This window comes from Nanorana parkeri, unplaced genomic scaffold (assembly GCF_000935625.1).
Source record: "Nanorana parkeri isolate BGI_ZX_2015 unplaced genomic scaffold, ASM93562v1 scaffold445, whole genome shotgun sequence".
NCBI lineage: Eukaryota > Metazoa > Chordata > Amphibia > Anura > Dicroglossidae > Nanorana > Nanorana parkeri.
The window spans coordinates 458,512-474,366 of record NW_017306713.1 but is presented as its reverse complement, the minus strand read 5'-3'; the positions used below and the strand labels follow the sequence as shown (position 1 = coordinate 474,366).

Sequence of the window (15,855 nt, the reverse complement as noted above, 5' to 3'; positions counted from 1 at the left end):
CTAGAGGAAGACGCAATATTATGCATGCTTAGCGCAGATCTGCAGATTGCGCTTAATTTGGGATGGTTACTTAATTTTTGAAAATTCAAACCTAATCTCATCAAAGACTTATGGGTTATGTGATAGTTTCATGCCAGCAGAAGATCGAGGAGTGATATGTGACACCGCCTATACTTCCGTACAATACTCTGCCCTGAACATAAAAGATGTAACCTTCAATATAGATTCTTCAGCTCAGTCAATGAACTTTCAAATTTGCTATGCATTTCACAGGTGACCAGGGGGCTGCTGAAGTAAGCAAAAAGACCTTGTTCTGATAATCCCGTTCTGGCCCAAAAAGAGTATGCTTCTTGACTCTTCATCTAATAGCAGTAGAACCTCCAGTAATACATCTGCTAAGAGATGATATGCTGTCACAAGGTCCAACACTTCACCCTCATATTAGACAGTTAAATCTAGCAGTTTGGTATCGGAGAAGAAGCTACTGAATTAGAAGGGTCTTTTCAATTGAGTGATTAGTTATTTCTTTGGGACTTGAAAGAAATCAAATACATTAAGTGTGGAGAGTTTTTTCCTCTGCGTGCGTTAAGTAAAATGATGGGGTTGAAAAAGGCCTTGCTGTCAGTAGCTTGCAGGTAAAAACTATAGCCCTAAGTATTTTCTTGGAAAGAAGATTGACCATGGTTCACACTAGCTGCCTAGAAGGCAGTGGCTAGATCAAGGCTAGTCTTGGTGAAGAGCTTTCATAGATGGGATCTCTCAATTGTTTATCAGGCTCTTACCAGAGAGACTGTCAAGCCATTATCTACTTCCGTAACAAAGTTTCTTTTTGTACATGCAGACGCAGGAGCAAAAAAAGAAAGAAGACTGAAAGCATCAAAGAGTTCCATTGCAAGATGGAGCAAGATCGCAATCAGGGAAGCAGATCTGGCAATAAAATTGGAGCTCCTTTTAGGTGTCCGGGCTCATTCTACTAGAGCTCTATTGGGCAGTAAAAGCTGGTGCTATGGTGGAACAGATATGCAGAGCGGTTTAGTGGTCAAGCTTTTCAGCTTTAATTCAGTGTTTACAGACTGTTGTCTGACGATGATCAGTCAGGACCTTAGCCTATAACTGGAAGAAACTTCACGGCAGTATTGACAGGTATACTAATGAAAGTTGTAAAAAGACTTGTTTTTTAAATTACATTAACAAGTTAAAAGATTATCTGAGCTTTTTGGAATTGGCTTTACATCTATTTTAACCAATAAGAAAAGTCCATACTGCAGAAATATTTCCAAGATAAAAATCACAGATTTATTGATAAAAAAAGAAAACATACCTTCAATCTCTTGACGATTTAGTACATCAGCAGCTACAGCATCGACTTCTATCTCACATGTGCTCTGTGGCTCTACTCCCTCCAGTAGTAAAGAGCTGTAAGATGTACAGTAATTTACACAACTCTGTTAGGTCATGGATATTGCTTTGACTTATTTTCGTTTGGTTTTGTTTGCAAACCATTAAATCCAAGTGTTCTTGTTCAGTTAACAACCGCCAAGGACACTAGCAAAAAGTAGCTATTACTTTACATGAAACAATACGGCAGTGTTTACTTTTATATATTTTTTTGCAAGCCTCTTAAGAGAATTGTGGTCATATGCTTTGGTTGCTGGTATGCAAACGTGCAATAAGAACAAAGTATGCTGAAGCTTGTACCATTGGTAACAAAGAACAGAGCTTTACGTTCTTTCTCTATGATGGAATGACTTTGAAAGGTCATGGTCACATAGACTTCCTCTTCTATTCCTTCAATTTAAAATAACCGTCTGATACTGTATATAGTTTAATTAACTTTATGTAAAGGTGTTCTTTTTTACTTTTCATTGTGTATTATATAATCTATCAATTTTCTCCAAGAACACTATTTTGAGTCTTTCTAAGGTGTGATAATCCTTTTTAAGTACAACATTGTGGAGCAAGAACCAAACGGCCAGTGTATAATAAAACAACACAAGTACAGAAAATATAAACCATCCTCTTTCTCAAATATTTTTCTGCAAACTAGAAGCAAAGGCCCCTATGCAATGGAAATAAGGATAGGGGTAGTTCAAAACTGGGGAGCTGCCTAGGGTGACAATGTTTCTACTCCATAGATACAGTGCGGTAAGCGAATATTGTCACCCTAGGACAGTACGTGTTATTGGCAAAATTACCAGGTGAAAATATAAAAAGCAGCCACCTTATCTAAGGACTGGTAAGCTGGAATAAAGTAACTTTTTGTTTCTGGGCTTAGATATGCTTTAACTATTTATTATTAGTGGCCTTAAATGCACAGTATGGTTTGAGTATTAAGTGTAATTAAGTGTTCCTTATATTTTGCACAAATTGGTCTTACAAAACCAGATTCAAATGTCACAAGTGCAGTAATAATTTTTTGTGCTCATATTTGCAAACCTGGCGATGTTTTCTTCTTCCCACTGCGTATATGTGGCTGTAAAAGAGCTTCCTTGGGTGGGATGTCCATGATCTTTTAAGACTTGTGACCCTTCCCCTAAAAAAAACAGAAGTCAATACCAGAAATATAAAATCTTTTGCTTTGTTCTATTCTTTGCATTACCATGCTGAATAGCATATTAGTTACATTTGATATGCACTGACTACATTTTACAGCAAAATACCAGAGTAGGAAAAACAAATGCCAATATAACAAGTAAAATAGCAAAATACCAAAGGCTACGAGGGGAGCAAAACAAATCTAGAAGAGGTAAAAGACAGATAAAACCGACAAACACATTGATATATTCACTTCTCTAAAGAAGACAGAAGCAATTTTTGTATTACCCTTTTCTGTAACAATGAAGAGAATCATTTGCAGAAGGGTTAATGTGAACACTGCAGTGGCAGGACATTAGATAACTCCTCATAATGTAAATGTACCAAGAAGGTCTTGCTTAGCAACAGACATAACTGAAGTGGAAAGAAATGAATAAGCAGTTTGGTACCTGCTTAAGCTAAAAGAAAAAAAAAGTTCAAACTTTAAAGAGCCTATATGCCTACACCAAAAAAGTAAATTAGGTGAATTTTACTAGAGGCATTTCACACAAATGCAGACAAAAAGGACACCTGTAAAGGAGCAGAGATATTTCCAGTGCAGTCTACTGTCCTATGTAAGCTTTCATTAGTAGTCAAACCTACCCTAACATAAATTAGTGACAAATATCATTTTTAGCGGCATTTAAAAAGAACTATGGGGTAAGTGGGTTTTCCCCATAGTTCTCTTTATGGTCATTGGAGGACATATACTAACCTCCTCCCATGACCCAAAGCTCAGTATAAAGCAGGTTGTTGCCCGCGATATACCGAAAGAAACCGCAGCCAGGACGGATCCCGACAATACTGTCGAGATCCACCAAGCTGTGTGAGTGACAGCTGGCTCCGCCTATATAGAGGCAGAGCCAGCTGTGCCCGCCTCCTCCCCTGTTCGTTCCTCCACTCAGCACTGGAGGATTGGAGAGGTGAGGCGGAAATCCCTGCCGGGAGCCATGGCTGACAGTCACCGCTCACTTCAGGGAGAGAGCGGGAAGTGAGCGGATCGGCTGCATGATTCTGCTCACTTCCCGACCAATAGAGCCGACCTGTGACAGCTTCTTTGCCACAGGTTGGCTCTAACTATGTGGATGAGTGGAAATCACTCACCTCATGGTTCTCCTTTAAGCACAGAACCTATAAATAATTATGCCAGTTATTAAATGGGTAACTTGTTAGTTATTATTATTAGTTAGTATTCCTGTTCGTTATTTCTTTCTAAATAATTAAGACAAAATTGAGCTGAGCGTTTAAAAACATGTCTCATCTAGATTTTAAATATCTTCCTTTCTTTCTGCTTTAAAAAAAAATAATTGTAATTAACCCTTGCAGTGGGGCTACCCCCATACTGCAAGGGTTAACTGCTCGTTTTGGTCTAGGGAGGAATATAAAGTTATACTCACTTGCTCCTCCGAGCTGGACATCTGTGACACCGACCCTCCTGCCAGTGTCCTCCTCTGCTCCAGTGACAGTATGTCCCTTGGCATCCTCATGTTCTATATACGGTGTATAGAACATGATGACTCAGCGACCGTAGACCGCTGCAGTGGAGGGGGAGCGAGGCCGGAAGGACCAGTCTAGAAGCATGCGGCTCGGAGGATCGGGCGAGTATAACTTTTAAATTTTTCTCCCTAGACCAAAACTAGCAGTTAGCCCTTGCAGTGTGGGGGTAGCCCCACTGCAAGGGTTAATAAAACAAAATTGCCTGGAGTTCTTTTTTCAAGTGACACTAAACTCAGTCGTTAAATCTTACAAAACGTGTTAGAGTGCCTTAACGTTTATTAAAAAATGTAGTTCATTTGCGCATCGTTGCATGGGAAACAAAAGTAGCCACCCTCCAGGGGGAAGGACATGGTCAGCATCAATTCAGCTGAGTGATACACAAATAAGATACATTTGTGTTAACAGTTAAGACAGTTACTGTAACTTGAATGCATTCTTAAGTTTGCTGAGCATGAAGGGTCGGTTTTTGATGAGCCTGGAGCGGAGGTAAGAAGAGTAGGGGCAGATCATTTAACAATAAGCATGTATCCAGGTCCATACACGGATGTCAAAACTCTGACCAGCGGGAAGTAGCTCCTTCTCATAGGTCCTTCCTCGCCACAGAGTTGAATGAGCTGCCCGCATGCTTCTTTACGCAGCTCCAGGTACATCCACCTATGGCCCTTCACGCTGTACGGAGAAAATTGCCCTATGTGAATGAGGCCTTAGTAACTGTTTAAAGCAAAACGTCAGGCAAGCAACAGTGTATCATCTTATGTCGTTTAGAGTCTGCTTACTGAACAATGAATCAGCAACTAGCAATTTACATATTCATAAATCAAATGTGTATTAAGCAATTTGCCTGGAGTTCAGGGCTCCCACATTCAAAAAGAAGCAGGCCACAAAGAAATATAATTGCCTTTCCATTTCAGTGTTAACTTGGGTCCTAAGCAATCAATAAAGACATTGACCATGAATTTGTCAAGATTAATTTCTGCTTCTAAGCTAAAAGAAAGAAAGACCTTCAAACGTGAGCATACAGGCTTTAAATGATTCAGAAGGTCAATTAGGGTAGAATTGCTGCACAGAACTATAGATATGGGATTGACTTAGGAGGAGGCCTAAACAAGAGTGATGCTAACACAATTCGCTCAAAACTGTAATGTATGTTGCGATTACATAGTACCTGATATTCTATTGATGTTAATATAGGGATCATTGCAAAAGGGAGAGAGAGCATGAGCAAACAGGTTTTACTTTCTGCTGTATAAAAAAAGTACTGTATACTGTATGTACACTTCTCTGGAAACTCCAATATGATCCCAGCTTTAGCAGTCCCAAAGAAGAAGAGTAAAACTAAGTGAGGTGAAAGCTATGGGAAAAATATTTCTGGATTCTGCCCTTTGGAGGAGCTGACTGAAAGTTCTACAAACAGCTCCATGGAAACAAGAATTTAAAGCAAGCCTAGCATGACTCAGTACTGTTTGACCAGAATGAACACTAAATCAATTCCAGATGCACTAACTGACAGGCAGCAGCCGGGAGGTGGGGCAGCTGCTACATGACCTCTTATTAAAAGATCATGACTTGCCTGCATTCACACATCAGACATGTAGCCTTTTACAGAATCTTAGGGAGACACAAACTCCTTCAACTAAAGTAAAATACACAAGGTCCTGGTAAGAAACATTTTTAGGCATTGAGGAAGAATAAGGATTAAATGTTTCCACAGATCCCATGAGCATGCATTTGCCAGTGCTAATCAGCTGTTCACCCATGGGACAGACACCCTTAGGGCTTGTTCACACCATAAACAGTGTGTTTCAGAGTGGTCAGCAGCTGGAACGCACTGTATCACATCCCAGCCAGCTTCCTGCATTCAGGGGCGGGAGGTGTATTGAAGTCAATGGCACCGCAGCCACGCCCCCCACCCGCAGTGTGATCGGCCGCAACAGAACGCATGCCAAAAATTGCAGCATTTTTTTCAGATCACACTAAACTGGAACGCAGGCATTGTTTGCCATGTGTTCTGATGTGGGCGATAGCACAGGTGGTGGAGGCATGGCTGAAGTGCCATTAACTTCAATGCAGTGCCACGCACAGGGATGCGATACAGTGTGTTCCAGAAGCTGTTCGCTCCGGAACGCACTGTTTATGGTCTGAACAAGCCCCCAGTCCATCAACATAGCACAAGCAATAGTTGGGTAAGCATCATACAACTGCTTAATAGTAGGGGTCAAGGATGGCAGAGCTTCTTTGTAGTTTTAGTGAGTTATCCAATCATGCAGCCCAATCTTTACCAAATAACATTTACACTATGGCATGACCTGTGGAATGGTTCACATTCTGCTCTGAATGTGCCTAAATGATGTCTGAGCAGTAGAGGTTTTAATTTACAAGCACAATAATAATTACAAACATAATGTCAAGGATTAGAGTTGCATTGCACAATTAAATTTCAGCAATTATGAGTTACCTAAAATATAGGTTTATGCCAAGCCTATGGGGTTGTTTTTTTTGTTTGTTTTTTTACCAGGACTGAGGATATTTCATTTGAGTTCTATATCATGACGATATAGTCTGAAGAAGCACCCAGATCACAAAATGCAATCTAATTAGTCAAAACGTAGTCATTCCAACAATAAAGGCCGTGACACACTGCACGCGAAGCCGTGCAGAGCGAAGCAAAGATCTCCGGCACGGAGCTTCGCGTGCAGTGTGTGAGCCGAGTGCAGTCAGATGATTGACTGCGCCTTCAGCCAATCGGCTTGTCTGTAACAACCGGCCAGACGTCGCATCGGTTTATACGCGCGAGCCGATTGGCTGAAGTTGAAATTGTTCATCTCGGCACGCTCAGCTCTGCGAGCTCTCGCAAGCTGAGGTGCCGAGAAGAAAATGACATGACACACTGCTCGCAAAGGCAGCGCGCCACCGCTCCGCGCTGCTTCGCCTGCAGTGTGTCACGGCCTTAATTCTTTAAAATTTACATAAAGCATCATGCTCAAAAACGTCACCTTTTCTCCGGGCCCGTCTGAACTTCACAGCAGCGAGATTTATCAGGTTCATCCCATATAAATTGTAGTCTATGAAGAGCTGTAGAAGGTAGGGGACATGGGCCTCATGAGGCTGGTAGCATTTATTCATTACAGCTCCACCTTGTAGCAGTTCACTCACTCTGGTTAAAGAAAGAAAAAAAAACACAGAAAAATGACAAAATGTTTAAATGTGAAAAGAATATTCAGCTTTTAGATGTATTGTACCAAAGTAACAGGAGACCTTGAAGTACAGTTAGGGCCCCATGTATAACAGGGCAGTCGTTACTATCCACAAACTGCAGGACATCTCTAGAAATAATCTACACTAGTCCTAGCAAGTTAACAGTATGGAGCCTGCAATGTCCTGTGGTGGTGTTCTCTGCATATTGCAGTACAGAAGCCTTGTGGATAGGAAGTAAACCATGTCACATGGAAGAGTTTGAGTTCCTTCTCGTAGAAGGTGTTTTTTTCCTTTAATATAAAACACACAGCAGTGCTTCATAAATGTCCTGGGGGAGCTGGTACTGAATGAAGACATGTTTGCACTGACCAAGTAGATTTAGAGCATTTATAAATACCGTGTTTTGGGGGTTTTTTTAATTAGAAAAGTAGTGGTATTGTAAGGGATAGGGCATGATGCTGCTTTATGAATGGGCCACTTAGGTTTGAGCAAACGGTGTCAGGTGGATTTGAACGAAAAATTGTTCATGTTCCTCAGCAGCTGGATCTCCTGTAATAACACAAATCATTACACTATGATCTGCGTTATTGCAACATGTAATCATGCACTGTGTTAAGGCAGTACACCTTAAAAACGGTGCCTGTCTGATATTAATGCAGTGCTCTGCAATGCAACGTACAGCACTGTGTGCTGCAGTGCCGAAGGGTCGACCACTGCTGTGACAGTGCATTGTGGTGGCATTCAAAAAGAACTGCACCGCAATTCACCACTGCATGCAGGTCTTACTGCACATTATCATAATACATCAATGTGAAGGGAGCCTCAAAGTTTCAGAAATCTGTGGTGAAATGCTACAAAAAAAAAAAATCAATTATGCATAAGTGTAGACCACTTGTCTACTGCAGATTCTGTACAGCAGGGGTAGGCAAACTCAACCATCCAGCTGGAGTGAAACTACAAACTCCATCATGCATCTGCCTCTGGGAGTTATGACTGTGGTTGTCAGAGCCTTAAGGTGCCCATACACCTTGCGATGGTCGTATGCTTATTGAAAGCTCGTACAATCTGCCCACCTTGGACGGGCAGATCGTACTTGTGATCATCGAAAGCCCGCCCCGCTGAGGGGCGGGCTTCCGATGACCGCAATGCAGAACGTGCAGTGTGTGCGTGCGCACCCCGGCCCGTTCCGCAGCTATCGGACGAGCAGGCTAGAAACCCGCCGACAATCGTACGATTCTCGGCGGGTTTTCGAGCATGTTGGTTCGACAAAAGACGTGCGACCGTACAGTAGAAACTGTCGCACGTCTTCGTTCACACTGCTCGATTCTCGTACGATCGCGGGATTTCGCCCGATTCTCGTACGAGAATCGAGCAGTGTATGAGCACCTTTACAATACCTAATTGGATTTGTAGTTGAACAACACCTGGAGGACCTGAAGAAGTTTACCTATCCCTGCTGTAAGGAAATGTGGACTACCACAAGACAGGTTTTTAAAAGAAAGAAAATGTAATCCCCCTTACCCGAGCTTTACCATTGACATGCATCAGGGTTGATATTAACAGGACATGTTCTGCAATACTTTCCCATTATAACACTACCAGTCCTACTGCTCTGTTAGGCCTTCTTCACACCAAGCGCGGAGCAGGTGCAGAGCAGATCAGTTGCAGACCGGATCAAAACTGCGTCCAATGTATTCCAATGGTATTTTTTGCTCCAGCAGCAGGCCCTATTTTTACCTGCTCTAGATCTGCAAACGCATCAAAAACGCATGCAAATGCCTGGAAAGCACTGAAAGCCCATTTTAAAAAAAACTTTTTTTTAGCCAAAAACGCATCAAAATTTCCCATTATAACACTACCAGTCCTACTGCTCTGTTAGGCCTTCTTCACACCAAGCGCGGAGCAGGTGCAGAGCAGATCAGTTGCAGACCGGATCAAAACTGCGTCCAATGTATTCCAATGGTATTTTTTGCTCCAGCAGCAGGCCCTATTTTTACCTGCTCTAGATCTGCAAACGCATCAAAAACGCATGCAAATGCCTGGAAAGCACTGAAAGCCCATTTTAAAAAAAACTTTTTTTAGCCAAAAACGCATCAAAAACGCATGCAAATGCCTGGAAAGCACTGAAAGCCCATTTTAAACTTTTTTAAAAAAACTTTTTTTTTAGCCAAAAACGCATCAAAAAGACTAGCGTGCAGAAACCTGACCGGATCTGCTCTGCATTTGGTGTGAACAAGGCCTTAGACGATGAACTTAACAGGTGAACAAAGCCACCAGTGAGCACATACAGCTGCCACCCAAGTCTTCATTAAATCATTAACCCATTTGTTATAACAGTCAGTCCTGTACATCTGTCTAAAAACTGATCATGAAATTTGCCAGTACAGACTGGGTTATTTATGGAAAACACAATCCCCCAGACCCCTCCAAAACATCACATAGAAAGGGAGAGACCAAGTAGGGTTTTTCAGTCCTTACGTTTTCAGGGGGAAAACAAACAAACATGTAAAAGATAAGCAGTAATGCAATGTGAACAAATATAAAATAGGTGGTTTCCCGATTTGGCTGCAAAAGTGGAAATACACTTCAAGGTTGCTTGATGAAGTAATGTGGTTTATGGAGTTGCACTTTGGCTAATGGCAATACAGAAAATGTGTTTTCTATTAACACGTACCATTTCCTCAGTACAGCACTTGCTATCTCTGGTATCAAAGTTTTAAGCAAATAAAACCACAATCTTCAATTGTAATACAGTTAGTTATGAAAAGTAAAACAAAAATCTCTGTTCCTTCTTTAGGGCTTGTTCACACCATGTCCGGACCAGAACCTTTTGGCCCAAAACCTAAAATACATCCCAATGTATTCCTATGGCATTTCTGGGCTCTGTTCACACCAGTGCAGGGGGAATAGTGCTGCATGCACTATTTTTGCTGTAATGCACCAAACCGCATGTAAACGCACTGGACTTCACATAAAAGCCAATTTTAAGCTTAAAAAAAACTGCACAGGAACGTGTCAAAAAATCATTAAATATGCGTCAAAACCGCACTGCACCGCGTTTGCAGATCTGCTCCAGATCTGGTCCGGAAATGGTGTGAACAAGCCCTTAAGTGTATTTACACTTTTGCAGCCAAATCGGGGTAACACTAACTTTATATTTGATCTCATTCACATAGCATAAAAAAAAAATTAAACATGTCTGCTTACATTTATATTTGCTGAAAAATCTTACTCAGCTTTCCCTTTCCAAGTAATGTTTATCAGGGGGCTGTGAAATGAATGCTTATCATAATAAACCCTGTCTGTACAGTGCTGGCAGATCTTTGTTATCAGTTGGAAACTAGGTGTATACGGTCAGTCCTAACAAAGGGTTAAAGAATTCAAAGCCAGGGTGGTAGATTGTATGGTCATGCACTAAATAAAATAAACTGTCCCTCAATCTGTTTCCTAATTGCACAGTGCAACTTTTTCTGAAGAATAGAAACTGCCTATAGTGTCTGCTCCAAGGAAACTAGAAATGTAAGAATTTGTTTTTAGGTTTACTATGTGTGAGTGGGAACACAAACTTATAGTGGGGCTTTCTAAAATGTATTTTTATTTATTACAGGTATTTATATGGCGCAAACAATTTACACAGCACTTTACATTGTTGCGCATTCATATCTGTCCCTACACTTAAGGTGCTTACAATCTAATCTCCCTATCTTACATGCATACACTCATGCTTTAAATGTTCCTAAAACTACTCTCCAGAAATTCTATTTCCACCAACACACGGATGCTGGCACCTAAAGGGAAATAATTACAAGAAAAGAATTGTGATTTAGTCCCCATGAGTCTCTTAAACAAAGCACTATAATTATGCACCTGTAATCATAGTGTAGTTTGTGGCTTTACTACTGGGAACTTATCCCGAGAGTAAGGCACTTGCTGATTGAACAATAAGTGTAGGATGGCAACACTCCTCTAAGGTGAATGCCAGCACAAGGTTAGGAAAGAAACAAATACGAAACTGTGTCCTTGCTCAGCAAACTGGCTGCACTAAAACGTTAGCCTGTGTGAGGGAGGCTCCTGTGAAGTATAGCCTAACCTACTGTGAGACGCACAAGCATTGTTTTAGGCAGATTACATCATTCCACCTGGCTTTCTGGTAACTGTAAATGTTATCTGCATCTTCTGCACTCAATACCACTGCACCAAAGTCATACAATAAATGAAGATGAGGTAGTGATAGTCCCTCCCCATTCAGCAGCTCAAGAAAGTACACATTCGTTATATATCTATATTACCTTATTCTCAAGTTACATTTTATTTTGAACATTCCATACAGAAAACAGAAAAATTAGGCAATTTGAAATGTTTACCGTTTCACCATGGCTGGATTGTACAGATAAATCTTCATGAACTGCCTTTCCTTTTCATGAAACCCATAAAAAGGTCTGTAAGAAAGGATACAACACAAACGGTTAGTAACGTCAGGACAAGTACTGGCTGGTACATAGCCATAGGTCTGTAACATTTAAAGTCCCTACCTTTCGGGGTCCGTTCACACCAGCAGAGTTGGGCTGCGTTAGAATATGTTGCCCATTTTGCCCTAGCGTTTCAGTCCTGAAAAAAGCAGGTCATTTTTGCCCAGTCCTTTCCTACACACTTTGCAATGTGTTTTAACATTAAAGTGCATGATCACAATGCACACCAGCATTATACGCACATTAATGCACGCTGTGTGGGGTGAATGGGCCCCTAAATCTAGATGACATATTTTAAAGCTATCAGTAATAAACCCTTAAATGACCGGTCATACCAAAAAGGTATATTTCAGTTATAGGTGGAATCTGGCAGGATGAATAACTCCCTGGCTTCTTTAATCTCATAGGTGCTCCAACAGTCAGATCTCTATGCCATAGTTTCTATCCACCTTGGATACTTGAGCTGGCCTAAGATTCCTGCAAGGTAACATATATACAACAGTAAGGGCCCGTTCACACCAGTTGCCTGCCACGCCACCTCCTGCCCCACTAAAAAGTGAGCCGGCCGCAATGTGAGGCAGTGCGTTTTGGCCAGAATTGGGTCAAAACGCACTGCAACTGGTGTGAACGAGGCCTACACCAATCACTCTACACACAGTGACCAGTCTATTACATGAGACACCTACACAGAGGCAAAGAGTTGGACTGGTGTCATGTTGGAATACAGCACAGATCTGGAAAAATAAAAATACACTACGACAAACAAAATTCAAGTAACAATACGCATGCCTCTTGTATTTTGGCAATTATTAATGTAGCTTTAAAAGAGAACTTTACTGAGTGGCCAGATTATTATGACCACCCCATCAATACTTCGTTGGGCTACGAGATGACTCCACGAGATGTTGAAAGGTGATGCAAGGAATCTGACACTGCACTGTTGCCCTTCTGTTGTCTTGTACCAGTCTTGCCACTCTCCGTTCTGCCCTAACATTGACTAGTCGCTGACGGCCACGATTCGCACGTTCAGACCCAGATTTTCGGCTGACAGTCCAGTCTTTAAACACTTTAACAACATCTGCTCTTGAACATTTAATGAATTCTGCTGTTTTGCTGATACTCACTGCATGGCTCTGAGCGCCAATAATCATCCCACGTTCAAAGGCTGTTATATCGCGTTGTTTACCCGTATCTTCAGAAAAAAAAAAATCACTTCTACTGTCGTGGTAAACAACCTGCTTCCCTATTTATAATGGTCTGGCCCTCTACCAACTTCAGCGCGAATTATAGCTAATTTGCCTACAAACGTCATGTGGTCATAATATACTGGCCACTCAGTGTATAGCCCAACCTTTTTTTGCCATACTTCTCTTCAGGGTCATAGGAAGACAGATACTAATGTCCTACTGTGACCCAAAACTCAGCAGCCCACTATATGCTGACAGCGCAGAGCCGTACCGCACCTGGGACAGATCCCGACAATATTGTTTGACAGTGATTGACAGCTGACTCTGCCTAGAGTTGCCGCCCCTTCCCCCATCTGCCCCTCCACCCCTCCAGTCAGTGCTGGAGGAATAGAGGGCGGGGGATCCCTGCGGGAAGCTGTGACTGACAGATGACCAGGAACCAAGCGATCAGCAATATGTGATCACTCAGTTCTCGATCAATAGAGCCGACGTGTGACAGCTTCAGTGTCACCGGTCGGCTCTAATTATGGGAGTGAATTTCCCTCTCCCCATAATTCTCCTTTAATTTCTTTTTATTGAGTTGGAGAAACACACTGAAAGCTAAAAATTAGCTCCCAGCAGGTGTAAAGCTATTTACAGTCACAGCATGTGAGGACTGGGTGTGTTCATTGCTCGGTCAAATTAATATGATGCTTCCATGGGTTCTGAACACAAACTAGTAAAGAATACCATCCAAAACTGCACTCTGACCAAAACAGCAAAGGAGAGTACTTGCAGTGCATGCAGGGTCCCTTCCTCAAGGCGACACAGTGACTACATGTGTAAGGGACCCAGTAGGGCCCTGAAACTGTTTTCACCTATGCAACGCTTTAATAGATTTACACGTTTCTTTTTTTTTTCACCATGGAGTGCTGGTAACCCTTCTTCCATTTGTGATTAGTCACACATGGTGCCATCTGTTGCTTTCAAGAACTTCAAGAACCCTCCTTTGCTATTTTGGTGAGCAAGCGGTATCGGCAGAGTGAAGTTTTGGATTGTATGATCTACTACGTTTGTATGTAGACCCCATGGAAGCATCATATTGCAAAATAGGCCTCTATTATTGTTACATGACCAAATACAATAAATCACACATTTAAATGTATTTATGAATAAATTATTGTGCTTTGGTTTAAGCTCTCCTTAAGGCACACTATACAGTACATGCCAATACAATTAGATGAGTATTAATACAGTGACAATTAGTCAAAGTGAATTTGTAATACTTTAATGGCAGTGAAGTCTTTCAAACTGTGCAGGACCTTTCCATTCAGGCCTCATTCACACAGCTAAGTGTCGGCCCTTACAGATCCGTGCAGCGTGCACGGCCGTATCGGGCCGCTCTCGGGAAGGACAGGTGCTGCGTATGATTGTACGCAGTAGCCTGTTCTTCTCTATGGGAGTACCCGGCCGTACACTTATCTGAGCTGCACATCCGTGAGGGTGCTTCTGTCCATACTCTTACGCGGGCAGGATGGTTCCCGTCTGCATCCGAGAACGGACACCCGCACGGATGTGCAGTTTGTGTGAGCATACGGCGGCATACTCCCATAGAGAAGAACAGGCTGCTGTGAACAGGCTGCTTCCCAGGAACGGCCCGATACAGCCGTGCACACCGCACGGATCTGTACGGGCCGACACTTAGCTATGTGAATGAGGCCTTAATACTCTGTAAATATAAGCATCTGTCCAGGAAAGGTTTCAGGAATTCACCAATTTCTTTTTCCATCTCTGTTGCCATCTTTAGAGCCTGGATTGCATTTAATAAGCCTCTGGCAAGCAATGAACACTGCCGCCATTTTACACACAAAGAAGTGTAGAAGAAACTCGTTATCATATGCCAATTAATCATGTATAATGATGGCCTACAATCAGTACTGTATGTTATAGATTGGCATAGATTAAAAAAAAAAAAAAAAGGTAACCAGTGGGACACAGGTCTTGCTGAAAAGGATAGCACCTCACATTAAAAGAATAAGCACGCTTCTAAAAACACCACCAAGGCTCTTGTCAGTCTAATTTAATTTGCATTAAACCAGGCACATTCAGAAAGCTTTGAGCTGTGTATTTATTGAGTTATAGTAACCACTTTAAGACCACAGCATCTCCTCTTTTAAAGGGATGTACACTTCCTTTTGGTTAGTGAACAAAAAAAACAACACATTTAGTCCTTATAGCTTATCCTAGCACTTATGCATCTTCCTGAAAGACCTAGCTTAGCAGCTGTGAATGGATATATTTGTATTGCACAGTAGAAAGAGCAATCCCCAAAAGACCTCAAAGTATAATCAGCAAAGTGTTCCAAACAGGAGGATATCACGTAAGTGGGATTTTTACATAACACATTGTAATTTTAAGGCCCAAAGTCAACATTTACCTTTCAGTTTAAGAGAGTTACCTTTTGACAAAATATCACAAATCACATAGGTAAAAAATGTTTGCCTAAATTGTTAAAGTAGTTTTAAAGTGATATTAAAGGAAAAGGGTATATCACTTACAGTGGATGTTGCTCCCTGATGTGTAAAAAGTTTGTTTCCTGCAGAATCAGCTGGTCCTCTGAGCACTGGTCCTGCTATCCTGTTTTAGGGGGGCTCCTTTCCCTTGCAGGGTCCTATGGAGCCACCCTTGTCTCTGCTAGTAAGTAGTCTTTTTTGAATTAGTAGAAGGACAGCTGCTGGAGTCTGGTTTGTCCCTTGTCATCTTGTACTGGACAGCAAGTTCAGGGAAGCCAAGCTGAGAGAGTGAGTCAGCTGTTAGGAAACATGATGACTGCAAGTGTTTGGGCAAAAGTGTAAAGAAATAACTTCCTGTGCAATGTAGGTTTGAGAGTTTAAATACCACTTTTAATTGCTCAAATATTTTAATGATGCCAGAATAAATTATATATATATATA

At 41.7% G+C, this 15,855-nt stretch overlaps 1 protein-coding gene across 1 annotated transcript in view; it reads right to left on the bottom strand.

The window, feature by feature from the left end:
- The window catches only part of REV3L (REV3 like, DNA directed polymerase zeta catalytic subunit), a 153,319-nt gene that overhangs the window by 66,884 nt on the left and 70,580 nt on the right, over window positions 1-15,855 (bottom strand). The window contains exons 3-7 of the mRNA XM_018560288.1: window positions 11,631-11,705; window positions 7,060-7,225; window positions 4,085-4,091; window positions 2,437-2,533; window positions 1,322-1,416 (exon numbers count right to left, since the gene is read on the bottom strand). Coding sequence (XP_018415790.1) covers window positions 1,322-1,416; window positions 2,437-2,533; window positions 4,085-4,091; window positions 7,060-7,225; window positions 11,631-11,705 — 440 coding nt within the window. The remainder of the gene's footprint in view (window positions 1-1,321; window positions 1,417-2,436; window positions 2,534-4,084; window positions 4,092-7,059; window positions 7,226-11,630; window positions 11,706-15,855) is intronic.